The sequence below is a fragment of the Bipolaris sorokiniana genome (assembly GCF_000338995.1).
Source record: "Bipolaris sorokiniana ND90Pr unplaced genomic scaffold COCSAscaffold_8, whole genome shotgun sequence".
Lineage (NCBI taxonomy): Eukaryota > Fungi > Ascomycota > Dothideomycetes > Pleosporales > Pleosporaceae > Bipolaris > Bipolaris sorokiniana.
Window position 1 is genome coordinate 1,191,027 of NW_006911902.1, and position 25,189 is coordinate 1,216,215.

At 51.2% G+C, this 25,189-nt stretch overlaps 8 protein-coding genes across 8 annotated transcripts; 3 read left to right on the forward strand and 5 right to left on the reverse strand.

Moving 5' to 3' along the window:
- Nucleotides 1-1,777: 1,777 nt before the first annotated feature.
- On the reverse strand, nt 1,778-4,515 carry COCSADRAFT_331840 (uncharacterized protein). The gene is made up of 2 exons (XM_007702623.1): nt 2,307-4,515; nt 1,778-2,250 (listed from the first exon to the last, which is right to left on the reverse strand). Exons 1-2 carry the CDS (start codon nt 4,371-4,373, stop codon nt 1,906-1,908), a joined length of 2,412 nt encoding a protein of 803 aa, XP_007700813.1. The 5' UTR covers nt 4,374-4,515; the 3' UTR covers nt 1,778-1,905.
- Nucleotides 4,516-5,603: 1,088 nt separating this feature from the next.
- On the reverse strand, nt 5,604-5,884 carry COCSADRAFT_331848 (uncharacterized protein). The gene has a single exon (XM_007702624.1). The coding sequence runs from the start codon at nt 5,829-5,831 to the stop codon at nt 5,625-5,627; it is 207 nt and encodes a 68-aa protein (XP_007700814.1). The 5' UTR covers nt 5,832-5,884; the 3' UTR covers nt 5,604-5,624.
- A 319-nt stretch (nt 5,885-6,203) lies between these two features.
- Nucleotides 6,204-9,938, reverse strand: COCSADRAFT_182004 (uncharacterized protein). Its single transcript, XM_007702625.1, has 3 exons — nt 9,843-9,938; nt 9,722-9,790; nt 6,204-9,661 (listed from the first exon to the last, which is right to left on the reverse strand). The coding sequence occupies exons 1-3, from the start codon at nt 9,873-9,875 to the stop codon at nt 6,377-6,379; spliced, it is 3,387 nt and encodes a 1,128-aa protein (XP_007700815.1). The 5' UTR covers nt 9,876-9,938; the 3' UTR covers nt 6,204-6,376.
- Nucleotides 9,939-9,986: 48 nt separating this feature from the next.
- Nucleotides 9,987-11,129, reverse strand: COCSADRAFT_37559 (uncharacterized protein). The gene is made up of 5 exons (XM_007702262.1): nt 10,853-11,129; nt 10,669-10,795; nt 10,571-10,612; nt 10,473-10,518; nt 9,987-10,419 (listed from the first exon to the last, which is right to left on the reverse strand). The coding sequence occupies exons 1-5, from the start codon at nt 11,037-11,039 to the stop codon at nt 10,222-10,224; spliced, it is 600 nt and encodes a 199-aa protein (XP_007700452.1). The 5' UTR covers nt 11,040-11,129; the 3' UTR covers nt 9,987-10,221.
- Nucleotides 11,130-11,240: 111 nt separating this feature from the next.
- Nucleotides 11,241-13,880, forward strand: COCSADRAFT_144247 (uncharacterized protein). The gene is made up of 2 exons (XM_007702626.1): nt 11,241-11,517; nt 11,570-13,880. The coding sequence occupies exons 1-2, from the start codon at nt 11,266-11,268 to the stop codon at nt 13,748-13,750; spliced, it is 2,433 nt and encodes an 810-aa protein (XP_007700816.1). The 5' UTR covers nt 11,241-11,265; the 3' UTR covers nt 13,751-13,880.
- Nucleotides 13,881-14,036: 156 nt separating this feature from the next.
- On the reverse strand, nt 14,037-16,251 carry COCSADRAFT_161189 (uncharacterized protein; the record flags this gene model as incomplete). Its single annotated transcript, XM_007702627.1, has 4 exons — nt 14,037-14,309; nt 14,390-15,193; nt 15,246-15,570; nt 15,620-16,251. The coding sequence occupies 4 exons, from the start codon at nt 16,249-16,251 to the stop codon at nt 14,037-14,039; spliced, it is 2,034 nt and encodes a 677-aa protein (XP_007700817.1).
- A 2,453-nt stretch (nt 16,252-18,704) lies between these two features.
- On the forward strand, nt 18,705-22,348 carry COCSADRAFT_182008 (uncharacterized protein). Its single transcript, XM_007702628.1, has 4 exons — nt 18,705-19,011; nt 19,067-19,332; nt 19,391-21,446; nt 21,503-22,348. Exons 1-4 carry the CDS (start codon nt 18,763-18,765, stop codon nt 22,136-22,138), a joined length of 3,207 nt encoding a protein of 1,068 aa, XP_007700818.1. The 5' UTR covers nt 18,705-18,762; the 3' UTR covers nt 22,139-22,348.
- A 976-nt stretch (nt 22,349-23,324) lies between these two features.
- COCSADRAFT_182009 (uncharacterized protein) lies at nt 23,325-25,160 on the forward strand. The gene is made up of 3 exons (XM_007702629.1): nt 23,325-23,728; nt 23,859-24,071; nt 24,128-25,160. The coding sequence occupies exons 1-3, from the start codon at nt 23,589-23,591 to the stop codon at nt 24,777-24,779; spliced, it is 1,005 nt and encodes a 334-aa protein (XP_007700819.1). The 5' UTR covers nt 23,325-23,588; the 3' UTR covers nt 24,780-25,160.
- The last annotated feature ends 29 nt before the right edge of the window (nt 25,161-25,189 follow it).

Below are 25,189 nucleotides of genomic sequence, written 5' to 3' on the forward strand. Positions count from 1 at the left end.
TCATTCGTCTCCCGCATCTGAGAACCGTCTCGCTGGCCCCCCCCAGTCAGATCGATTAGCGTATCCAGATGTGAAGGAGCTTACACGGGCCGGCTAGTCTTTCGCCGCATAGGCTCCGAACCTGCTACTCTTGCACCGCTGGCCGTCGCTTGGCCTTCCCTATCCTCACCTCACCTAGCAAGGGACGTAGTGCAGTTGCGGGACGGCTGTTGCACCCCCTCCCCCCTCATCCGCGTCTACCTGGTTCGCTTCTAAATTGAGCCAAGGAGCGCTGATCTTTGCTTCACCTTTGAGAAAATCAGACCACAGATCAGCGTCGGCATGCTCTGTTGTTGCATTTTGACCGGCTCTGGTACCCATGGATGAAATCGAGGCGCAGCTTTTGCCAGTTGTGCTCGGAGTAGCCGACACATTGATGCTCGTCGTCGACGCGGCCACCCAGTTGCGATCAGAAAACGGTAGTTGGTGAGGCAAAGCTGTGCGCGCCGTGGGGAGGCGAAGCAGTTCAGCGGGAAAGTGCTAGCGGCAGTTTGCCACCGAAGCACAAGTCAACCTGAGCAGCCCTGATTGCCTATTTGGGCACATTTCCACCTTTCCCCGTCGCCTGTCGTCATTGTTGCCGGCACCGCATTCCCAACACTCTGCCGCTCCGGCTGCACATGCCTCGACGGCGTGCCGAAGGGTTGTTGGAGTTGGAGTAAAGTCTACTGGCATGTGCTAAGTATTGACTCATCTTCCACCCGACATGCCACCACCCTCTCCGCAACTTTTACTCTTTGTGGCTTGAAACCCCCAAACCATCGCTCGTTGGCGCATCTACTGTGTACACCACGCTCTCCAATTGCCGCTCGTATCAATCACCTTCCCTCGACCACCCCCTTTGATATGCCTCATTAGTCAAACACTACTCTCACACGTTCTCGCGTACTCGCTTCGATCCGTCTCCCCTGGCAGCGTTCCCGGAGGTACTGCCCCTCTCATCTCTAGCTCAAAACTCTACTCTCCTGAGCCAAGCAAATACTCCAAACATTCAGCCCAAACAGCTTCAGTCCTCTTATTGCCCTTCTTCCTATCGGACAATGTCCCGATCCGATCCATGTGTTGACAATGTTTAATACGTCCATTATCAATAAGCCACCAACCCTCGTTTGCTCTCAATCAAGAAATGTTGCCTTCCATAATCATTACCAATTAGTGCATTTTCACCACCATCACCATGTTCAACTTGCATAGCGTAATCAACTAGTATGTATTATTCGGCTACGTGCAGAGCCTAGATTATATTGGGTATACATGAATATATGCAAGAATGCAATGCTTCCCTATGCCGTTTGCAGAAAGAACGCCGTCTCTGGTATATTGATAGGGATGCGTGAACAGACCCGGAAAAGAAGGAACAAAAAAGAAAAACAAGAGGTATCTTGATCAGTAATCGTCGCAGCCGTGCGCCCAACACCAAAACCCAGCTCAAAAGGGTAAGGCCTGGAAAAACGCTTTCCCAGAATCATCCATGTTCAGACCGGGACCCGACGGTGGGCAACTGAGGCATCCTTGATACCAGTCGAGTGGCAGCGTCGTTCGGGCGGCACCGCTAAAAGACGCCCAAAGGGTAAACAGGAAGTGATGTGTCGCGGCTAAAGTGGGCGGCATCCCACTAAAAAAGCAAAAGGTATCTTGTGTTGCAAAACCTTGGAAAACGTAAAACGTGCCAGCCACGTTGAGATTTGCGCGCCACCGATCCTAAGAGATCGACCCGGTAGCTTCTGGAAAAGGCCATAGAAGGGGGGGGCGAGGGTTTAACAGGAAGCGTTTCTATCTTCGGTGCACCATCACCCTTCAAATCGCAATGCGCCCGCAGAGCCTGAAGTGGGCGCTTCCGTCGCATTGCACTTGGAACCGCCTACGTCAGGCATTGGCTCGTTTCTTCCTCATCTTGTATTCTGCCTTGGCTACCCGCATCAGCAGATCCTCGTCTTTAATCGGGATCCATGATGTCAGGACCTTCATGGCATTCTCAAAGTCGGAATCAAGCAGGATTTCTCGTGTTGCATCGATAAGTGCAGCCGATGTAGCATGCAAGACATCCATATCTGCGCTGAACTTGGATCCTGGTGTAGTAGCGTGGGACTTGTCGCCCAACAGCATGAATACATCCCAAACACGGAGTTGTGCTGGAAATGGTAACGAGTAATTGAATAGAGTGAGGTACCAGCGCGTGCCGTATGCGGTTGATGTGATGCCCAAGTCTGTCTGTGAAATGTTGTAAGCTGATATGCCATGATTCTGTGGTGTCGAGTTCGACTTACCAGCTTCTGCGCAATGTCACCTCCGCGCAGCCAGTTGAGCTCAAAATCGTCAAGAGCCTCCATGAGGCCTTCAAACCCTGCCTCATAGAGCCTCTCCATGCCTCGAAGCTGCCACAATCGAACGAGCATCACAAATGCTCGGTCTTCTTCATAATAGCACAGGAGCGTGGCAGCCAACGAGGCCATACCTTGAACATAACCCGTTTCGGGCAAATACAATGACATTGCGTGAAGTACACGGAAAAGTAGTCGTTGTCCACCACGATACCGGCGTCGGAACATGATGTGTCTGTTAATGGTGCGTGGTACATCGACATCGATCTGTACATCGTCTGCGGAACCTTCTTCTTGAAGCTCATAAAAGCTGACAATAAGCTCCTCCTCAGTTGGGCTGTCGGCATCCGCATTGGCACTTGCAGCCAGGAAGGAATACCATGCAGTCGCTCTCCAGCGATCGGGAATACCTTTCCACGTGCGAGATATGACTTTTGGGTCTTTGGTCTCGAATTCGAAAAGCATGCCGCCCTTGTCTGCGCCTGCCTTGATAATTTTTGCCATCTTGCGCCATTTTTCGTTCCGCTCGATTTCCTTTGCCTTCATAGCTCGGGCAGCCCTACCGCCCTCCTTCTGTTCGGCAACCTCAGCCAAGCCCGGTGGTAGTTTGAGCATATCGCTTGCTTCGTCTCTCAACCGTCGATCACGGTTGTGAGGTAGTTTGTTTGCGGCATGGCGCAAAGGTTTGAAGGTCGTACGGGAGTCTGATGTCTTTCCAGAGAAGATAGATCGAGCGGGCCTGGAAGACCTGCCGGAAAACCGTCGTTTGAGTGAGCCGGCTCGAGGACCGCCAGACTTTGTGGAAGGCGCGCGTGAGACACTCCGGCCTAATCGGCGACGCCTGGGCTCTTCAGATAGCAGCTGCAGCGTTGTGGTGACTCGTTGCATATGGGGTTCGTCGGGGCCGTCTATACCTTCGCTGTTGGATTTCGATCTCGACCTCTTGGGGATAATGAAGCCATAACGATCAACCTCGCCACCCTCGAGATCAGCCCAATCCTCCAGCCCGCCAGCAGCCTCGGTGGGCTCCTTGACGATGACGCTACCACGCCTCGAGCTCATAAGGGAGCTATCGTCCTCGATAACTTCCATGGCCGCATTGTTGACGCTGCTGTTACCACGATAACTATTCTGAATGCTCCTGCTATCTTCCTCTGGCGCATCCCAGTTGACGGCGCTTTCGTTTCCGTGCATGTACATGCAGCGCACCTTGCGCGACAAGGTCATCTCATCAGTGGAAAGAACACGGTGGCTTATGGATCGTGATCTGCCGGAGACACGAGAGGTTGCTCGTGGGGACAGGAGTCTCGCGGTGGGGAGCGGGGGTTGCGGGGACTCCTGCTGCATCTGGGTGGAGGTGGGTTGCGGTTGCTCTTGTGACTCTCGCTGTGTTTGCTCTTGTGATTCTGCCTGCTCCTCCTCTTCCTCCTCTTCCGCCTCCTTCACCACCTCCTCTTCCTGTCGCTGCGGCGCACTCGGTGTGGGCGCGCCTTCTACAAGCAAATCCATATGCCTACTCTTCCTGTTTGCCCTTTTGCCACCCAACATCATGCTGCCCCGCTTCGAAAAAGATATCAGCGCGTCCGAGGAAATGTCGTCAAAGCCGCCGGTAGGGATGATGCATTCGAGCCGGGAAAAAGCAGCGTCGTCTTCGTCGTGTGCATGTTCTGTCCTGGATGAGCGCTCGTCGTGAATTACAATTGCAGGCAGACTTGGCGTCCTGCGCAGACTCCTTGGTGAAGGCGGTTCGTTGACGATAGTGCCGTTGGAAGAGGCCAGGGCCGAATCTCTGCGATCGTCATCATCTCCGTGTGGCGGCGTGCGCTTTAAAGAAAATGCGCGGGGTCCTGGCGAAGTGCGCGGTCGGCGGACGTTGGCCAGCCATGAGCGCGACGCCGTGCCTTTTACTGATAGTGCACTTTGGGGATTCGAGAGTACAGGCGCGAGCGGATTCGAGGCCTCGTACGGCTCCACCGCCGCGTGGCTAGAGGGGTTCACGGCCTCATCGCTCATGATGTGCGACGCGGGTCCTGGTCATGGAATTTGTCCCGGGCAAGAATAGTGGCGGGTAAAGCGAAATGAAGGGGTGCGGTCGATACGACCCCCTGCGACAATATGTCCAAATTATGTACAGCGGCGAGGATGTCAGAGTTGCGATTTGGGCAGTGCAGAGGCTCCAGTACTGTGGGAGGGGAAAAACGCGGCAGTGCAATTGAAAAACCGAAAAACGTCTGCGCCAGTCTACTGCATCAGACGAGACCCTGGCTTGGTACTTACACTGGGGAAAAGGGGCGTCGCTATCCGCCCGGGTCGTGGGTCGGTCGTGGGTCGTGGGTCGCATGCCTTCTCCAGACTTGCTGCCGGTCGGAGATTACCAAAGGCGCCGCTTTCGTGTGACGCCTGCTCACAGCACCGCCGCGGGCTGTACTTGCCCAGACCTGGCTATGGCATAGTTGCTTTTTCGCATCCTACGCAGCATTCCCCATATTACACTCTCACGCGTTGTCGAATCGTTCTTCTTCGTTGATGCTTTGCACGTCCAGACGACGCTTGCCACTACCAGAAAGCTCAAACACTTCGCTTCCCAGTTACGGCCCCCCGTGACGATCGCTGACCCACGTGTCAATAAGCTCTTGGTCCTGGCTCACTTCTCAATACTGATCTGTACTATGAATTTCCATCGTGACTCCTTCAGCTCAATTGCTGTCGTATCATCTGTTGTACCATGGATGCTCCATTGGAGCAAGGTCTTGGTCACAGACATCGCTGCATCGAGAGGTCCTCTTGCAACACCAGAGTTGCATATGCAATAAGCCAGAAGTTTATGCCCTGCTTACTTGATGTTCGCAGTGGTCAGCTTTACTCCTGTAGCTTTTTTTAGGCATAAGATGCTTGTCCCCGCTCATGCTCAATTTTCCGTTGGCTATGCAACCCATTCGCGGCCTAGTGGATCCCACAAGTCCTACGGCGCACTACACGTGTGTATGACTGTGAAAGGGAGGAGCATACAGCTCGTGTGTACTAGGCAATCTCTCGACTAAGAAACCATGTACTGCCAATCACTATTATCTAGCGTCGGCCGGAACCAGAACCACAGAACGCTGTAACCGGTTCTTCCAATGAGCACCTCGCACAAGTCGAACTAAAACAGTAGTCATCGGAGTCCTTGATGATCCCAAGACTCTGGCTGATGGATTCCTATATCCTTCAATGTAACAAAGCATGTTGGTGCGAGACCCTCTAGGGCGCGGAGAAAAAAAAGTCTTATCTAAAAAAGAAGAAAAAGTCCACCACCTCAAATGCTACTCCAAACAAGGTCAATCCTAGAGAAACACACACAATCCAAAACTCGTCCAGCGTCTCGATGACGCAATCCCCAATCATAGAAGTCGCACTATTCCAGTCCGCTCCCGTTTCCCCGCAAGCCATACGCACGTAAGGCCCCAAACCCCCGAACTTAGCAACCCCCATTAAAACCACGTGCGCAAAACCTTCCAGCAAAGTTAGCTACTAAATCTCCTGCGTATGCGTATGTGACATATGCATATCACCGAGACTACTCGGTATCCCGAAACACCCTGCACACAGGAGTGCACAAGGATACACCCCTTTCCTATAACACGACGATGAATATAGTAAACCACGTGAGCGAAGTGTGGCGTGGGGGGAGGTGGGGAGGTGATCTAGATTGTAGCTTAATCGAAGACAATCACGGAAGCTTAATCAGAGGGCATTGGTTATTCAAGGCTAGCTTGGTTTAAACGTGCCGTCTATCATGGTGGTTAGATGAAGAAAAGGAAATGATCAGAGGCGGTTTGTGTCGATCAAAGTACGACTATTTTTGGATTTTCGTTTGCTAGCATCACTTTGTTCATTGAGCAGAACTAGCTACTACATTCAATTTGTACCATCAGATGTCGGACGATACTACTTCGTCTCTAGTACTTTATCCTTCTTCTACGCTCCACAATGCAAGGGACAACCGCTCTAGTATTTCATTTCCTACATAATCCAACTCACTTCTTCTTAGATCCCCTTCCACCCCTCACACTCTTCTTCTTCCCCTTCGCAATCTCCGCGCCTCGCCTCCCTCCCGCAATCATCACTCGCACTTTACTAACAGGTACCACACCCACAACCTCCGTCTCCTTCCATCCGCGAATCAGATCAATCTCCTTGGGCCAGATGCGCTCGACATCCTGACTATTCTTATCAACAATCTTGGCATCTTTACCCGCATTATCCCAGATGGCCAGCACCTCTTTAACAGCTTTGCCGCGCTTGGTGGAACCAGGCTGCATTTTGGCCTTGTATTTGTAAGTCGAGAGGGCGGACCAAGGAGCACAGACTGGGATTGCCGAGATCAGCTCGTCGTTTGGTAGCGGGCGGCCAGTGAATGCATCGAGATTTTGCAGGTTTGTTTTTAGGACTTCGTCGCCTTCGTCATCGTCTTCGGCATTCTCGAGCGCACGGAGACGGGCCTCTTCGGCAGCTTTACCCGCAGCTTGAGCACGAAGATGTTGTTCGCGCCGGCGTTGCTTGTCGGCTTGTGCTTGCTCTTCCTTTTGACGCTTCTCCTGTGCTGCGGCTTCCGCAGCTTGCTGGCCAGACTTGGAACCTAAAAGCCGCATGGCCAGTTCACGATCTTCCTCGTCTTGCGCTGCATATTTCGCTGCCTGCTTTTTCGCTTTTGCACGTTTTCCACGTGGGAGGGGGGGATTCTTTTGCTTGTTCATCTGCGATGTAACAGTTTCATCCACCTTTGTAGCCGCCTTAGTGCTACCACCTTCTGTGGAATCACGTTCATCTTGATCAGCCCCATCAACTACAGGCACTGTATCAGACGGCACTTGAGGCAGCTCTGGAAGCTGGCCCTTCCTCGCTAGGCGGCGCTCCCTTGCAGATAGTTTTCCACGTCCCATAGACTTCGATATCGACTCAGAATCAGCTATTGAGCCTTCATTTTCTGGTGGTTCTTCCTTTGCAACAACGCCATTATTTTCCCCAGGTTTTGCATGCTCAGCACCCCTTTTACCAACCAAAGGCTCTTCCTCCTCGTCAGAGTCTTCTTTGGCATTCCTTGTTGAAGACTGAAGAGGATTACTCCTTGAAGCTGCAGCTTCGGACTCGGCGTCGCTCTCTTCAGTGTGTTCCATTTTCGCATCTGGGAAATCGTCTTCAGAGTCGGAATTAATCTTTGCATCCGGGAACTCGTCATCATCGCTCTCATCAGTCTTCATAGCTGCTGCTTCTTTTGATTCGTTCGTTGGCTCATCAGTCATTTCGGCAGCGGAAACTGCAGTCTCTTGCACCCGATGCTTGTGATGGTTCGCCTTGCTTGAATCACTGATTTCAAACATGACTGCAAGCCCAACCACAAGTTGAGCTGGTGGTAAAAACTCCTTCTTTCCCTTGATATTGAACATGCCGGCAGGGAGAAATTCCCCCGTCTGTCCAGTTTTGCTGACTTGATCGCTACGGACCCACCATGCTGACATGACCGCCTTCGAGTCCCATGCGTCAGATGTACATATACTGAGGTTTCCGGCTTGTGATAAGGTCGATGGTGGAATAGGAGCATCCGGCGTGTCTGGTTTGTTCTTGATGATCATGGGCATGGCGCCTTTAAGATCTGCATGCACATACACGTCTCCCTTTCGTAGAAAACGACGGTATATGATCTCATTCTGCTGTGCATCCTTGCCTCCGAGAACCAGGTAGCCGTCTGAAGAGATGAAGTAGATGAACTTTTCGAACCAATGCTGTTTGCGCACCGGCCGGAGCACTTCCTTCTCTTGCTTCAGTCCCTTCTTTAGATCTTCAGCCACCTTTTTCTCGTGGCTTTTGAGCGCTTTTGAGGATGCTTGAAGGGTACGGCCTTCTTTATCGGCAGCCGTCTTCTTTTGGTCGAAATACTCGGTAGAGTTGGCCCAGGCACTTAAACCGAGATCAATGTCGATAGCTAGTTGCGGTCGTGCCACTGGTTTTGGCGGAGAAGTCTTTCTAGGACGGTCGTCCTCGTCGTCAGTATCCTCACTCACAGAACTCGTCTCGTTGCCCTCGTCTTCCTCTTCTCCGCCTTTTTCCCAATTTGTCTCGTTGAGAAGCAGGGTGATCGTATTCTCATGCAACTTGAGGGGCAATCTAATCAACTGCGCCACGGCGTTGCCAGAGTTTTGTTCGCGTTCAATCAAGCGCTCAATATCGACCCAATCCATGCCCTGCCTGATCAACCCGTTTACAGCTTCAGTGGCTTCGGTCACGCGATGGACATTTGCCAGGATTGCTTCTGCTTTGCGAAAATTCAATTCTTGTACTTGCTGTAGTCCACCGATGCGATCTTCATGTTCTTTGCGCGCTTTCTCTAGCTTCTTCTTAGCTTGTTGTTCGCGTTCTGTAAGTTTCGACTCAAGTTTCTGCCCTTCTATTGACGAAAAGAACTCGTCCACCGCCTTGTTGAAACCGTCAAACTCCAGAAAAGTATAGTCGGTGTTCTCAAATTGCTGTGGTCGGAAAGGATGGAAGTCATCGTAGAGAAGACGCGATTTATCAGAAGACTCGTCGTCGGGTTTTGAGGCCGAGGGATTGGGCTTTGCGAGAATATAGCCCTTGATCTGATCGGTCTTTGTAATTTCATCTGTAATTTTCCTTGCATCTTGTAGCACCTCAACTAGCCTTTTGACGAGCCCATCATCAGCAAGAACCTCCTCCGGTTTCAAAGACGAATCATAGCTGGCAACATGAAGCGCATGATCGACCAGTAAAGGAGGGCATTCTGTGATGGAGACAGCGAGCGCTTTTCTTAGAGAATCCTTTCCTGCTTTTTTAGCCTTCCTTCCTGCTGCAACCGGCTGATCCTGTTGTTTGTCGACCGCCTTCTGTAGCGCTTGACACACTCTCTCCTTGGTGAGCTCTGGGGCGCCACCATAATTTTGTCGCAAGGTAAGATTGTACTTTAAGCCAACTCTAAGTTTCTCGTGTTCCTCTCCCTCGTCCACATTTCGCAGAAGCGACAGCACGTTGAGGTCGGCGTCAGTTAGGATGATGTTTCCGCCGGCGTAGAACTCTAAGTAGAGCCGATATAGTCCGTCAGAGAACTGGAACTCCAGAATACGATCGGTGCCTATTTGAGAAATTGATGTGACACGTCTTGTCTTGAGGTACTTGCGCAGTTTTGCGACGAAGCCCGAAGGGGCCGCAGCCGTAGTGCGGGCATATTCCGTGAGGTGGCAGCGGAAGCCCGAGTCGATGAGCAGCTGCTCGCGGTGGTCGGGTTTGTGGAACTTGATGAGAAAGATTCTCTAGACATACGTGAGTATGCGGATATGCATTGCACTGGTTGCGATATGGGCAGTACATACGGAGCTCAGATCGTAAACATTGGTGACTCTGAGAGAAGTGAGTTTGGCGGAAAGCTCATGGGCTATGACCTTGTGAGTCAATTAGTAAATGTTGTTTTCAGTGTAACTCGCAACGGCCCACCTTGACGTCCAAGCTGGAGAATCTCTGCTTCATGGTTGTGTGTCGTGTGCAGAGTCTGTGGTTAGTGGGGTTCGGGGACTGATGGTGGGATGCGGCGATGACGAAGGTGCTCAAGTAGCGCGATTGCAAGGGTCATGCAAAACGGACCTTTGTTCCTGGCCCAACGCTTACTAAGGGATTCTTCGACACCAGTACATACATTTGGATCACAGCGGCCTGCTGATGGCGTCAGTGGAAGCAGAGTACAGTCTTGATTAGGCCTTTTTTTCTGGCGTAATGCGCTACCCACTCTATCATGCAGCACGTCACGATTCATAGCATTCGCAAAGCGGCAACTGTATCCTCAACTCCAGCAACGCCATGCCCAAACCAAAGAAGCTCATAGACCCTGCCGTATCCTCTCCGCAAGCTGCCTTTTGCCAAACTCCCACGCATTCAAGAAACCTTGTTCTGAAAGGTCAATGTTCTTCATCGACGTCATGTCTTGCGCCGGGGGCTTGCTGACGCGCGAGGCGACAATGACGGGGTCGGTCTCGAGGATGATGCCGTCGTCTACCAATTCATCGATAGCGAGAGACTATTATGGTTAGCCAATGGAGGAATGCGACATGCAAGCACGGGGATGCGTACCACGAGGTCGTAGTTTTCGATAACAGTGCGCTTGTCAACCGAGTTCCTGCCACGTGTTAACCCGTTGCCCAATTCCAGTCCTTCCTATGGCTGTGTACTTGAGGAGGATGTTGAGCGAGTCTCTCAGAGCGAGGACGACGCTGGTCGGTATTAGCACTGGGCCAGTCGCTTACACACTCGTTCGGCATGACAGTACCTGTAGAGCAGAACCTCGTTCTCATCGGCGCTTCCCACCACATACAGCATTACGTCCGACTCCATCTTGAACACAATGACTTTCTGGTCGTATAGTATAATGTCGGTCGTCTGCTTCGCTGTCTTCTCTGTAATAGGTGTCAGACCAACATGGGCGCAGCATTGGCCTCGCAGGTACTACACACCAAGAAGTCCCTTCTCAAAAGCCTTCTGGTCCTTAACCGTCTTGTATGCAATCTGACCGGGGTAGTCGCTCTGTTGGCCGGTCGGCGGGTGCGGGTTAGAATAGTACTTTGTCAAGATGCGGGAGCCATCGTCGATTGCGAGCACCAGAATCGCCTGGACACTGAAGAGGGAGAGAGGGCGCGACATAGTGAGAGAGGTTTCTGTGTGTTTGGTCGTGTCGGGCGGTAATGGGGACAAGTAGTAGCTGGCGGATGGGGGGTTTTGGTAAGATAGGTGTCTGCTTGCGGAGAAGCGGCCAATCACGGAGGTCGTGGGCCCTGGGCTTAGCGTGCAGTCTGAACTTTTGACATGTCGGCGGGCGCATCGTCGACATTCACTGTCCGTATCATTGTCCTGCTGACACTCAACCGACATGCACAAAATATCGAGAACGTCGCTGGCGTCTCTCGTCTGCCCATCTGCGCCGTTCCTTGCTCCTCGTCTCCTGCGTACCGCAATTCCTGCCGCCGCCATCGCAACAACCTCACCATGCCCGCACTTTGCCCGCCTTCAGAGGGCGACGTATGCGACGGCGAAGCAAGCCAAAAGCACTCCACGAAAAGTTACGACCGAAAAAGGAAAGCGAATGCCTAGGAACCCACCATCCACCGAAGCTGAAGCAAAAGTGAGTTGTACCGACTTCTTGGACCGGCACACATATTGACGATTTTATCTAGACTGCCCGCCTAGTCAACCAGTTCCGGAATGCCTGTGAAGCCCGCAACGTCGAGTTGATCATGGAACTCTACCCGGCACTCATTGCAGCAGATCTCCTCGACAGCTATGATACTCGCCGCATTACACAAGCCCTGCACGTGCGCATACGGAACGAATATGTTCCCAGCAAGCGATCCGATCTCTTTCCCTTCGTTCAGCAAGTAGTTGGCGACATTCGAAGAGGCGTTCTTCAGCCGCATCATTATGCCTTCGTCCACCTTTTCGGCATATATAAGGACTGCGCGCGCTGGGATGAGGGGTACACGCTCTGGCAATGGCTAGTCCAGCAAGACGAGCGCTATGTGTCGCAGGCCGCTTACGGTGCTGCTATTGAGCTCATGGCATATGGCGGTATCATGAGACTGCCAGACTTAGAGGAATTGTACGCTGATGGACTGAAGCGCTTCCCTGGTACATTCGCAGAGTACCATCTGTCACCAGACGCAGTCATTCCCGACAGGACCCAACTCACTACCATTGCCGGCATTCCCACTATTCTGCTGCAAGGCATCCTCACTGCACGAATACTGGCTCGCGACTGGAAAAGGGCGTACCTAGCCTTGGACACTGCACTGCGCATTTTCCCCACACAGACCCCTCCGCGCTATTTTGAGTTATTCATGACTGAGAGGCCCGTCAACGAGGCGTACACAGCATTCATGCTAGCTTGTCGTGCTGGCATATGCCTGAGACCGACCCATGTTACTGCTCTCCTCACAAAACTGCGCGCTGCTATGGGTGCGTCTCGTTCCATGGCTGATAGCGTGATGCTCCTTCGGGCCATTGCAAACGCTATATATGGCTATCTTGAGGCCGGTGGACAGCTTCAAGGTATCCATGTCGGCTCATTTCTCCGCTCTTTTGAGTTAATATTGCCTGAACCTACGGTTGGCGAGGATTATGCTGGAGAAGCAGCAGAAATGCGCAACATCTTGGTGGTAACTGCCCACGAGATTGTATCAAACCTTATTCGGGCTGGTATGTCTCCTCAGATCCAGCCATTTGAAGCTCTCATCTCAATATCTGGCAAGCTACGCGTACCAAACCTACTCACCACTACCCTGGAAGACGTTCAAGCAGCCGGTCTTGAACTTGTGGCAATCGGGACTCGCACTGTCGTCACATCTGCTGGCCTGCTTAAGAACAAGGATCTGATCGAAGAATATTGGCAGAAAATCGTCTCAACTGCGGAAAAGAACAGTGTGATAATACCCTTTGAAGATTGGATTACCTTCACCAAGGCCTGCCGAAGAGCTGACCATACAGACTACTTCCGAGGCCAGCTGTTGAAGCTTCCACATGCTATTACAGAGAGGATCGAACGTGTCATTATCCAGCAAATCGATCTGCCAGAACTCTCATCTACCAGCCTAGGCTCATACCAATCCATGACTCTTGAGCAGCTGCAATCCGAACTCTCACTCCTCAAGACCCAAATGAGCAACATCGAAGCAGCCGTAATGTCCGGTCAACCACTCGATCTCCGCACAACCCCTTTCTATATGCACATTGACCCCGGGTACCCCTCTCTCGGTACCGGAGAAGACCTACGGCAAATTTACGACAACTTTACAACCGACCCCCATCAGCCCCCGCCCCCGCCGCCCGCAGACGGCTCCCCCATCCGTACAGCCCTGAGCCCAACCGGCATACCGCTAGACGACCTCCGCTTCCGCAATTGGGTCACAATCCATGAAATGATGGACTCGGCAGAATCCTACGAATCCGATCTCCAATTCGCCCTCGACGCCGCCATCAAAGCCGGCGAGCCCCTCAAGGGTGCCCCCGAAATCCTACGTCTACGCAAAGAAAACCCCAAACTCCTTTCTAGCCCGGATTTAGCAACTAGAATTAGAGAATTGCGGACCAGTAGTTCGGAAGCTGCTAAGTTCTTTAGGAAAGTGGGGACAGAAAGTTCGCAGGTTGAGGCGAATAGAAAAGAGGCGGAGATGAGGTTGCGCAAGCATGTAGCGAAGGATGAGGGCGAGAGCGTTGTTTCTCTTGGAAAGGGAGCGCCGAGATTGGTTTATTATGTTGGGTTGGAATCAGACCAGGAAGCGCCTGGTGGATCTAAAGGGCGTGCTAAGATTCGGAAGGTGAAGGTTTCGGATGGGAAGGGTGGGGAGGGTTTTGAGGAGTAGATGAAGTACGGTGGTAGGGGTGGTGGGAAACGGATTCTTGCTCATGGAAACTTGACCTGGTTCAAAAATCTTATGTAGATAGATACCCCCGGTGTGTATTTTTGTAAAACAATGTATTATGAGTAGTTAGTAAAAAAAAATCATTTTGTATCCAACTCGCCCTTTTCCACTTCTCATTAAAGCAAAACATTACATTTCCCTCGACAGCATTCTTACGGGATCGTGCCCTTAATTCTTTTCTTCAAAATGCAAAGTCCAAAGGAGAGGAAGAAGATATGGTCGAATTTTACCCCCCAGTATTAAAATCAAACTGAAATTCACCCTCATCTCCTAGCATACCCGGATCATACATACCATTTCCTGCCGTAACGAGACCCTCAAACTGGCCCCAACTAGCCAGATCAGACCAGTCGAACAGATCAGGTCCGAAAACAGGAGGGTTGTACAGGGTATCCTGGAGACCCGGTATAGAAGATTGATTCGCGGCGTCAGGCTGGGGCATGGGCTGAGGAAGAAGAGTGGGACGTTCGGTGTCGAGATTTGTAGATGATGAGGGGACCTGTGTAAGATTAGCAAACTATATTCCATCTTTGGAAAGAACAAAAAGGGTTGCATTTGAGTTTTTGTTCAAAAACGTACCTCATCCGTCCCCTGCGCACCCGCCGCTTCCACCGGACTCAACAGCCTCGTGGATTGCCTTTCAGCCTCAACTCTCAGTTCCTCCAACACGAGACAGTACCTTCGCGCAAGACAATCTGTGTCTCTCACCGTTTCTAGCTGTTTCTGGCATGCAACACCCTTTTCGTAGTAGCCCTCGCTTTGGACGTTGTTCTTGACGCCGAGACCCTGCTGGATGCGATGGATGTACAAGACGACGACGGCACAGAAGGCATAGTATTGTGTGAACCAGAAGGAGCGGAAGAGATTGGATGATGTGAAAACGTCGTTTACGACACGGGTAATCGCCATGGCGGCTTCGAGGCACGCAATTATGTTGGGGGTTGTGTCGTATGTTTTGTTTGGATTGGTGCCCCAGTTTGGGTGCGTGGGCATGTGTGTTAGGCTTGCAAAGTCTCTTAGTAAGAAGGGGCGATGGATGAGTAGAATCGCATGGTGATATGCTAGGTTCAATACTGAGCGCTGGCGTTGGAATATCGGGATTAACGATTGGCTTTCTATGCCTCCTTGTGGACTGGAGCCCGCTAGGAACCCGGATAGCGAATTACGCCATGCATGCAGATCTGCGGTGTATTTCGCTGAAAGTTCAATGCGCCTACCTAGGCTTGGAGGTCTAATGGAATAGAGGTCTCGGAGAACAAGGGATACGATTCGAGTTAGCTTTATGTGCTCGACCGGGGCAGTCATTATGGAATGGGCGTGTGGAGGGGTCGGCCTAATATATGACTGAAGAAGATCATTATCATTGACGATGGTTGGAAGTTCCTTGATATCAACATTAGTAAAGTGGAATATCCTTGATAAGGACAGTGCCTACCTGGTCGATGTCTTCATCTTTGAAAGTCCGTGGGCGACCGAGAGCAGCAGCGAGGTACTTATCAAGAGAGTATGCGCACCAAAAGACTCGTCTTCGACTTTCAAGCTCCACATAGTCGCTGGTTGTAGGGTCGCATTTCCTGCCGCGATTCAAACCGATGGCAAGCATCAAATGTGAGAGCGTACCGAAAAGGCTCCAGCAGTGGTTTATTCGTGATTGTGTCAGAAGGTAGAAGCACTGCAATAGCCGTGCTTGTACACTTGCCAGTCTGACAGCACCACGTTCTTTCGATAGCTGGTGTTCAGATGCAAAGAAATAGCGGGCACTAAGCGTCATCAGTTCGGCATCAAAATGAGAACTTGGATGGATCTTACCTATTCTCTTGTATAGTACTACCGGGAGGCATATAGGCTTGTGCTTGTGCAAAGACTACCATTAGGAGCGCCGCCTTTGCCTTGCCATCCTCTCTACCTCTTATCTCGCCAAGTGTATCGTAAAACTCATCTAGCAATTTCTCGATACTTGGCCGATGCAGAAACCGGTGGGTGGGAGCAGCATAGTCAAAATACCGTTCTACGAGTCTTTGTGCGTCGGACTTGGGTGGGAGGAAGAACAGAGATTGGTCAAATTCTGGCAGCGGAGCATCTCCAAATGTAAATATTGTCGAGTCATGAGAGAGTGAAGAGCTTTGATGAAGACGCCTCTGGATGCGGATAAGAAAGGATACGGCACTTGAAGAGCCAACATAGTGGCCTTCTTGGTCTCTTTGCCCCCCTTGTGGTACAGGGGAATCTCTGGTAGAAGAACGGTTGGTATACTCGGTAGTCATAGTGAGAGTGCTGGCATTAGCATTGTTGGTATGGGCAAAGGCTGGTGCCTCTATGGGAGAAGAGGGACTTGGGTATATTCGTGGATATTGTATCGCCGAAGCGGTTGGTTCTCCTGCTGGAGATGGCTCGGATGTTGAGATCTTTCTGACCACTTGGGTTTGTGGGTCCAAGGACATCGCAGCCTCATCGACGATTACTGATGGAAGCCTTCCTCGCGTATACGATGCAGTGAATTCACAAGGTAGGCCTGACTTTAGACATAACGCGCACGGGCATCTTCCTGTGCACCTTACTTTTTTCCTGTATGGAATGTTAGTGTGTAGTATAAAGCACGTCACGTGCACGCTGGTTATCTTCAAGCTCACTTCTTACATCGGTCACAAGCCCTACTGACCCTACTCCTTTCTTTATCTTCTCTTCTCCTTTTTTCGGTCGCCATTTTGCGGTCGCCCGAGCCTGCATTGTTCGGTATGGCTGTCGCTGTGAACGACCCATGCCTCGAACTGTTGCCAGGGGAGCACCCCTGATGTGGGCTAATGTCCTCCATAGTTCGAAATGTCAGAAAGGCTTGGTTACCAGACGTTTCCGAACGTTTAAAAGGCGGAATCAGGAGCTTCAAGGCAAGTCGGATAAGAGCTGTGAGAATAGCCGGATCTGCCCGGAAAAACTGTGCACTAAGCCGGAAAGGGTATCGAGGGAATATGACTGTGCTATCACCTGTACGAAGTCTTGAAGTTATTACTATTTTGACCTAGATTTTACTCGATTAACTCAGGTGTAGTAGATTGTTGTCGTTTCAGGAGTGATGAGTTCGGATAAGTACTGCTATACATACACATGCTTGTGTAGAACGCTACCTGCCACCTGCTGCGGGCTGTTCGCAAAAGTGCAATCCTCACTATTACTGGCACAACGATATATTTTTACTTCACCAAGAAAAATTATGCCGCACTTTGGCTGAACAATATGAGGATTTCTTTGGTGTGTGGGAGCATTTTAGACCATGTCCTCACAACAAACATATTTTCAACACAATCGTTATTGTGCTGTTGTCAGGAAATGTTTTCATTCTTACTATCAGCCAATAAAGATAAAACAGATAAGGAAGAAAGGAATTAGACCAAAAATTGAAGCGTATCACGTGTTCTTGTAGTAGAGTAGACCTGTCCGCGAATCGTGCTGATATGTGATGGGGAGACACATGGCTTTGGCCGGAGATATGTTGACTTTGCCCGCATCGAAACTTACTGTGCAAACTATCTTTCAGCCATGGAATTCACAAAAACGCCGGAGATAGTAAGCACAGGACGAGGCAGACTCCGAACAAGGGTCAAATGCAGGTATGATGCTAACAGGCTTAGACGGATACGGAAGATGGTAAGGATTTTGCGATGCTCGGTCAAAACATGGTACGATTCACCGAAAACCGCACCGACGGAATGTTTTTTTAAGTTCCATACAGATGCCACCAGGGTAGTGCCTAAGGTATGCCAAGGTGTCGGATACTATGGCCCCATCTCTTGCGTGCTTGCCCAGACTTGGTTGGAGCTGAGATAGTCTGGTGGGTACCCTCATGCAATTTCTTAGCGAGATGGTGTTGTCGAGCAGTAATCCAAACTTGGTTGCAATTCGTACGTTGTTCTACAGTACAACACGTATAGAACATAGTAGAATTTTGCCTGAGGTGATGGTTCATCTCTTGAATCCCACACGCGTTATCTTGGTAAGTGTCTAGAGTATTCCGTAATCGAAATGGAAGGTGCGGAGTAGAAAGGACCTTGCCATAAGGCCGTGGGTGGGGCTATCTAGTAGTTGTTGAGTCCCGTGACTATCAATGCACCCTTGGCACCGCAAGTCAAGCCACTGTGTGTATGAGAGTGGCAGGAAGGAAATCAAGAGGCCGCCTTGGAGCCAGACCTGGCGGATACCCTAGACAGAACCCGCCCGACAAGTCGATGACAAGCTTCACCGTTGGATAAGAGCAGTGACGCGCCATCAGCTGCTTCTCTTCGAACTGACCTTAGCGCAGAATTCAATGCATCCAACTCTTGGCCGAGAGGTTGGGTGAATGCTACTAGCAGGCTCTGCCGTTTGGTAGGCTTGGAAGCCGGCCCATATGACGTTGGCTCTGTGGCGTAAGTGTGGTTCTGGAGCGGATCTCGGCACCGTCTGCGGGCACGCCGAGAGTTTAGTTTTGGCTCGGCGGACAGGAAGCGAGCGGGAAGCTTGGCTCGCCCCAGTTTGCGCGCCACTCCATTCACCCTCCCCCTCCCCACCGGTGAACGCTCGTCACCAACCCCGCTGTCGTCATACTCGACAAAATCTCACATCCAGGACACCAAAGCCGGATTGTGCTCAGGCGTATTGGGCGTAGTATCCATGGCCACACGCACCTCAAGATGGTGGGTGCCATGGTGAGGCGGCTCTAATGCATATGTAATGTACGCAGGTGAATGCATGCAGACGTGCCGCACATTGTTGGACACTGCCGACCCCGAAGGTGACGTCCTTGCACCGGCCCCAAGCTATCTCCAACCATGCCAAGGTGTCGATATCGCACGGTTCTTGGCTTTCGCCATGTGTGTGCCGCTTGCATTTCTCCCCATGGGTGCTTAAAGGTAGCAGAGCCCCCGCAGCGGGAATGCTTGACTCTTCACTTTTCTTCTTAGCACCCAGAAGCACTCATAATGGGCAAGAAGCAACCCTCCCTCGAGGGCCACAAGTCTGGCCAAGCTAACGACCCCCTCTCCAAGCCCGCCCACGCCCTTACCTGGAAGCAGGTGGTTGATGAGGTCAAGTGCAATGCTGAAGACGGACTTACCACTGCCGAAGCAAAGTCTCGACATGAAAAGTATGGCAACAACGATCTCGGCGACGATGGAGGAGTATCGCCAGCCAAAATTCTACTAAGACAGGTTGCCAACGCTATGACGCTGGTAGGTCAATTGCCGTCACTGCGAACCAGAGACAGTGAAAACTAACCCAACACAGATTCTAATCGCAGCCATGGCTGTCTCATTTGCTATCAAATCATGGATCGAGGGTGGTGTAGTAACTGCCATCATTCTGCTCAACGTTGTGATCGGTTTTGTGCAAGAGTACAATGCTGAAAAGACAATGGACTCGCTCCGATCCTTGTCTTCGCCTACTGCCACCGCTGCCCGAGACGGAAAAACGGTTACGATCCCCACTATCGAGGTAGTCCCTGGTGATCTTATTGAGCTGAAGACGGGTGACACTGTTCCAGCGGATATTCGGTACGTCATTGCCACGCTAAACTCAATTTTGGGTCACACACCACTGACATGCACACAGCATCATCGAGGCTTTGAACTTCGAGACCGACGAGGCCCTACTTACCGGAGAATCACTTCCTGTATCCAAGGATGGCGACGCCGTCTTTGACGAGGATACTGGCCCTGGCGACCGTCTTAACATTGCCTACAGTTCCTCGACTGTCACCAAGGGACGTGCTCGCGGTGTTGTTTTCGCTACTGGCATGCATACTGAGATTGGATCTATTGCCATGTCCCTCCGGCAGAAGGGTTCACGCGTCCGAGAGGTCAAGCGCAAGCCCAATGGAAAGGCCAAGCCGCATCGCTATGCCCAGGCATGGTCCTTGACTCTTGCTGATATGGTTGGCCACTTCCTTGGTGTTAACGTCGGTACTCCGCTGCAAAAGAAACTCGCTCGCCTTGCTATTCTCTTGTTTGGCGTTGCGGTCGTCTGCGCTATCATTGTGCTCGCCGCCAACGAATTCTCGAACAACAGCGAGGTTATCATCTATGCGGTTGCTACTGGTCTCTCTATGATCCCAGCTTCTCTCACAGTCGTTCTGACCATCACCATGGCTGCCGGTACAAAGCGCATGGTGCAGCGTCACGTTATTGTGCGCAACTTGAAGTCTCTCGAGGCCCTTGGTGGTGTTACCGACATTTGTTCCGACAAGACGGGTACCCTCACACAAGGAAAGATGGTTGCGAAGAAGGCTTGGATCCCTGCCAAGGGCACTTATTCTGTTGGACAGTCTGACGAGCCGCACAACCCCACTGCCGGAGCTCTGTCTTTCAACCCCAAGCAACCCCGACACATTGACGCTGACATGGACGAAAAGAATTCGACCTGGGAGGAGCTTCTCCAAGACAACCCGCATTTTGTAGACTATCTTAAGGTTGCATCACTCGCTAATCTGGCCCACGTTCACCAGACTGATGAAGGCCAATGGAACGCACGAGGTGACCCCACGGAAATCGCTATCCAGGTATTCGCATCTCGCTTCAAATGGAACCGTCTCGAACACACTGGTGGTGACACACCTGCCTGGAAGCAACTCGCTGAATTCCCCTTCGACTCTGACGTTAAGAAGATGTCTGTGATCTTCGAAGAAACTGCTACTAACAAAAAATATGTCTTCACCAAGGGTGCCGTTGAACGAGTCATCTATTCATGCACACGCGTGTTCACTGATGAGAGTGACGCTGGCGTTGAGCTGGACGATGACTACCGCGAGGAGATTTTAGCCAACATGGAATCACTCGCTGCCATGGGACTGCGTGTCTTGGCTCTTGCAAGCAAGGAATACGATGGACCTTCCCCTCAAAAGGGCGAGGAACTGCAACGTGAGGGCATCGAGCAAGATCTCATCTTCCGTGGTCTTGTCGGTTTGTATGATCCTCCTAGGCCTGAGACGGCTGGCTCTGTTCGTCAGTGCCAGAAGGCGGGCATTGAAGTTCACATGCTTACTGGTGACCACCCTGGAACTGCTCGGGCCATTGCTATTGAAGTTGGTATCGTGCCTTCAAACATGGGAACTCTTCCCAAGGAAACCACAGACGCCATGGTCATGACTGCATCTCAGTTCGACAAGCTCACCGACGACGAAATCGACGCTCTTCCGCTTCTCCCACTTGTCATTGCTCGTTGCGCCCCCAACACCAAGGTCCGCATGATTGACGCACTCCATCGACGAAAGGCTTTCACTGGTATGACTGGTGACGGTGTCAACGACTCTCCATCTCTGAAGCGCTCGGACGTCGGTATCGGAATGGGTACAGGATCTGATGTTGCCAAAGACGCCTCTGATATCGTTCTGACTGACGACAATTTTGCATCTATTCTCAACGCTATCGAGGAGGGCCGCCGTATGTTTGACAACATCCAGAAGTTTATCCTGCACTTGCTCGCCCAAAACATTGCGCAAGCATGTGTCTTACTTATTGGTCTTGCGTTCAAGGACGAGAGTGGACTTTCTGTCTTCCCTGTGTCTCCCGTTGAAGTCATGTGGATCATTATGATTACCTCGTCACTTCCCGACATGGGTCTTGGTTTCGAAGTTGCTGCGCCAGATATCCTCAACAGACCTCCACAAAGTGTAAGTTTCCTGCCACTGAACAAGACATTCCCTAGGCATTTACTGACAAGCCATAGCTCAAGCGCGGTGTTTTCACCCTCGAGGTCATCTGCGATATGTTCGTCTACGGTCTTTGGATTGCTGCACTCTGCCTAGGCGCCTTCTCCCTTGTTATGTTCGGTTTTGGTGATGGCAACCTGGGATTCAACTGCAATGAGACGTACAACCCCACTTGCGAGACTGTTTTCCGCGCTCGTGCGACCACGTTTGCTTGCCTTACCTGGTTCTCGGTTTTCCTGGCATGGCAAATGTTGGACATGCGCCGCTCATTCTTTATGATGCAGCCTGGATCGAACAAGTACTTCACACAGTGGGCACTCGACGTCTGGCGCAACAAGTTCCTCTTCTTCTCTATTGTTTTTGCGTTTGTCACCATCTTCCCTGTCCTGTACATTCCCGTCATCAACGACAAGGTGTTCAGGCACAAGGGAATTAGCTGGGAATGGGCCATTGTCTTCATTGCCACATTCTTCTTCTTCCTCGGCATTGAGTTGTGGAAGTGGGGCAAGCGAGTATACTTTAGGAGGCGCGAGGCAAAGAATGGTGGTGGCAGGAGGGGCTCCATTGATCTGGAGCAGCGTGTGTTTGAGCGATACCTCAGCACAGCCATCAGCACTGATGAGGATGCAGCAGACAAGAAGTCGTCTGCTTAGGTGTGCAAACGAACGATTTGGAACTATGATACCAATGCTATGTCTTTATTTGTATTTTGAATGTTTTGTAACAGAGGGCAATCTGCAATGGGGAGTTTGAATTTGTTTGCATAGCATGCGATTATGATGATGCCTTAGGCACTCTGTGCTGGGACAGATGAGATTTTCTAGTTATATCACGTACATAGTAATCAAGACATTATGAACAACAACAGTATTGGACTGCTACACATTTGTGACTGAGAGTGTACGGAGCAAACGAACCCGCAGTCGTATCAATATAGAGTACAGCACAGCAGCGGCAGAGTAAATATAGTGGACACTCTTATTCCAAAGACAACCACGGTAATCAATCAGCTTAGCCGTATGCCAATATATCCTTGGGTTAGTTTATTGGGCTGGGATTGCTTTTCCTCAAGCCTTGCGTAGCCGTGCAGTGGGCTGCTGCTGGTTAGGCGTCTCACCGTGATCCGTAGGTGGTCTTCTGGACTCGGTTACGCAGGTGGGATGACTTGGCAATCTTTTCCGCTCCACTCCGAACCAAGGCCGATGAAGTGGGCCCTCTGAGCGCCTAGGGATCGCTAACGGCCAAATCGCATCTTGGGCTTCTTCTGGCAAACGTCAGCCCAGCCAGCCCAGCCAGCCGAGACTGCGCATTATTGATAGCCCAAGACAAGGCAAGGGTGGGTGTGCGGCTAGTGGAGCGGAGTTGTCTTGGACATGCCGACTGATATAAGAGGCATCAGCTGCATGTCGAAACAAGACCTGACAGATGTTTATCTCGAGGATCAACGTGACATGACAAGGCGCAGCGCTGTCACGGCAATAAACTCCCGGGCTAGGAGTGTCCAGCATATTTACTGTAGTATGTAAGCCCACTGCGCCCGCTGCAGAGTCGCGCGGGTTGCCGAGTTTGGCCATCAGTAAGAAAGTAGCCACCACACGGTCAATACGACCAACACGACCCTATGCGGTCGAGTGGCTTGCAGACCGGTCACTTATATACTATGTTGTCGAACAGGGCTAAGAAAATGGCGGGCGAAGCTGACAACGTACGACGTGGCTTTGGAGGCTGTGTGGATGGAGATGTCATACACCCCAGGTGGAGCCTCGGATAAGATCAAGTCCGGGGTCCTATGTCTCTTAGGTCATAACCAACCCATTGCGAACCTCCCCCACCTGCTCACCCAAACCTAAACCAAACTCACCTTGTCACCCGCCGGTTGCTGCGGAAAATAACCACAAAAAAGGCATTTTGCACTTGGTCCACAACCAAACGACTTATCGCCAGGGTATTCTATCTCGAGGCCACCAGCTGCACGCGCAATCCATTCCTGCCGTCTTAGCCGCTTGCGTCAGTTCCGTCGCCTGCGTTCCCCGCAACGTGCCTCTCCACCTGCATCGCCTTCTCTCCGATCCGATACCAAGACCAAGTAGACCGCAACTTGCCATGCCAGCAGTTTCTAGTGAGCACGACGTGCATTTTCTCCATGCGCGAGAATGGCAAAAGACCGTTGGCAACTCGGGCATGACGCCTACTGCATTTAGCTTCTTGATTCCTGTATTTGTCGTGGCTATCATAGCGCCTTTGTAAGTATTTCCAAATCTAGATAGCCATCCCATCTCTATGCGAATCACGGTCTTTGGTGGGCAACTGTAAAACAAACAATTCCCACCAATCGGCCCAGATATGAGACGTTTGGGTTAACTGAATGGACAGTCTATGCATCTTTTGCATTCGCAAACGACGGCGAACACAAATTCCTGTCACAACACGACCAACAACAAAAGTCAAGAAGCCTGCGCTTAGACGAGAAGAAGCAAGAGAGAAGCTCAAAGAAGTCACTGAGATATCTTCGCAAGCAAGCGATGTCGGAGAGGAAAACCGAGAGAGGCCCGATGGAGAATCCCAGTCTATATCTGAAAAAGAGTGGTATGCCAACCCATCATTTCGCATAGCATTGACATGAATTCTGACACACCCATCAGTGCCATATGTCTCTCAGTCCTCTACCCACCATCGCCGCCAGAGCCTGCAAAACTCTCACCAAAAACACCTAATGCCGACATTCCCGCACCTTCATCCGATCAACCCCAATCCACTAGCCCAACCACTGCCACTGCCACCCCTCCTACCTCCACCCCCCAATCCGACTCGGAACCCATCCTCAAACTCACCGTCTGCTCTCATGAATTCCATGCCGAATGTCTCATATCCTGGTTCGTCCTGCGCAAAACCAGCTGCCCCATCTGCCGCTCCATGTATATGAGCAAAGAGGAAATGGACAAATATGAGGAGGAAGAGCAAATCGCCCTCGGCGGCACTCCCTCCACCACCATCGCAACGCCTACCCCGGATCTTGAAGCGCAGCAGACGGCAACGCAGCCCGAAGCAACGGCTACGGTGCGCAACTGGCAGTACTTTTTGTACGGCCGTGATGCGTATCGGCATGCGAGGGAGAGACAGACTAGGGTGCAGACGCAGAGTCAACCTGCCGTCGAGATGCAAACTCAGACTGCGACCGGTGGCGAGGAGAGCCAGCAACCTGATACTGAGGCTGCGCCTGCGGCTGCTGAAGCGACACAGCAACCGGAGCAGCCGGCTAGATCGAGATGGCAACGATTGCTCAGACGGGGTTGATATCGTATCAGCCCTACGACATGACCTATACGACCCCGATCTTTGATGAGAAATTTTCACGTTTACCCATTGTATATCGGTTTTTCTCTCTCTCCCTATTCCTCTCCGTTCTTTTCTGGGAATTAAATACTATGAATGAGTTGTCTATGGATATATGATTTGGGGAGGTATTGTATTTTATTTGTATTTTATTCACCGTTTGCACAGAGTTCGAGATACCCAGAAATGGTTTTCTTTTTTTTTTTGCTATGATTAGATGTTTATTGTTGTTATGGAAAGTCATGGTATCGGGTAAATTGTACAGAATGTATCATAACGCACATATGGAATAAGGTATTCCTTACCAAGGAAAAATCAATTGTTAGGCGAAGACATGCACGCAAACTTGTTTGAGACGATTGGAAAACAAA

Excerpts from the sequence above, each read along its gene's own strand:
- COCSADRAFT_331840 (XM_007702623.1), bottom strand. The coding sequence starts at position 4,373 with ATGAGCGATGAGGCCGTGAACCCCTCTAGCCACGCGGCGGTGGAGCCG. Across the intron at positions 2,251-2,306 it reads GTGACATTGCGCAGAAGCTG|ACAGACTTGGGCATCACATC; the intron begins GTAAGTCGAACT and ends AACATTTCACAG.
- COCSADRAFT_331848 (XM_007702624.1), bottom strand. The coding sequence starts at position 5,831 with ATGGGGGTTGCTAAGTTCGGGGGTTTGGGGCCTTACGTGCGTATGGCT.
- COCSADRAFT_182004 (XM_007702625.1), bottom strand. The coding sequence starts at position 9,875 with ATGAAGCAGAGATTCTCCAGCTTGGACGTCAAG. Across the intron at positions 9,791-9,842 it reads TCTCCAGCTTGGACGTCAAG|GTCATAGCCCATGAGCTTTC; the intron begins GTGGGCCGTTGC and ends TTGACTCACAAG. Across the intron at positions 9,662-9,721 it reads ATGTTTACGATCTGAGCTCC|AGAATCTTTCTCATCAAGTT; the intron begins GTATGTACTGCC and ends ACGTATGTCTAG.
- COCSADRAFT_37559 (XM_007702262.1), bottom strand. The coding sequence starts at position 11,039 with ATGTCGCGCCCTCTCTCCCTCTTCAGTGTCCAGGCGATTCTGGTGCTC. Across the intron at positions 10,613-10,668 it reads AACGAGGTTCTGCTCTACAG|CGTCGTCCTCGCTCTGAGAG; the intron begins GTACTGTCATGC and ends AATACCGACCAG. Across the intron at positions 10,420-10,472 it reads TCGAAAACTACGACCTCGTG|TCTCTCGCTATCGATGAATT; the intron begins GTACGCATCCCC and ends TAACCATAATAG.
- COCSADRAFT_144247 (XM_007702626.1), top strand. The coding sequence starts at position 11,266 with ATGCACAAAATATCGAGAACGTCGCTGGCGTCTCTCGTCTGCCCATCT. Across the intron at positions 11,518-11,569 it reads CCACCGAAGCTGAAGCAAAA|ACTGCCCGCCTAGTCAACCA; the intron begins GTGAGTTGTACC and ends GATTTTATCTAG.
- COCSADRAFT_182008 (XM_007702628.1), top strand. The coding sequence starts at position 18,763 with ATGGGCAAGAAGCAACCCTCCCTCGAGGGCCACAAGTCTGGCCAAGCT. Across the intron at positions 19,012-19,066 it reads TTGCCAACGCTATGACGCTG|ATTCTAATCGCAGCCATGGC; the intron begins GTAGGTCAATTG and ends AACCCAACACAG. Across the intron at positions 19,333-19,390 it reads ACTGTTCCAGCGGATATTCG|CATCATCGAGGCTTTGAACT; the intron begins GTACGTCATTGC and ends ACATGCACACAG.
- COCSADRAFT_182009 (XM_007702629.1), top strand. The coding sequence starts at position 23,589 with ATGCCAGCAGTTTCTAGTGAGCACGACGTGCATTTTCTCCATGCGCGA. Across the intron at positions 23,729-23,858 it reads GTGGCTATCATAGCGCCTTT|TCTATGCATCTTTTGCATTC; the intron begins GTAAGTATTTCC and ends CTGAATGGACAG. Across the intron at positions 24,072-24,127 it reads TCTATATCTGAAAAAGAGTG|TGCCATATGTCTCTCAGTCC; the intron begins GTATGCCAACCC and ends CACACCCATCAG.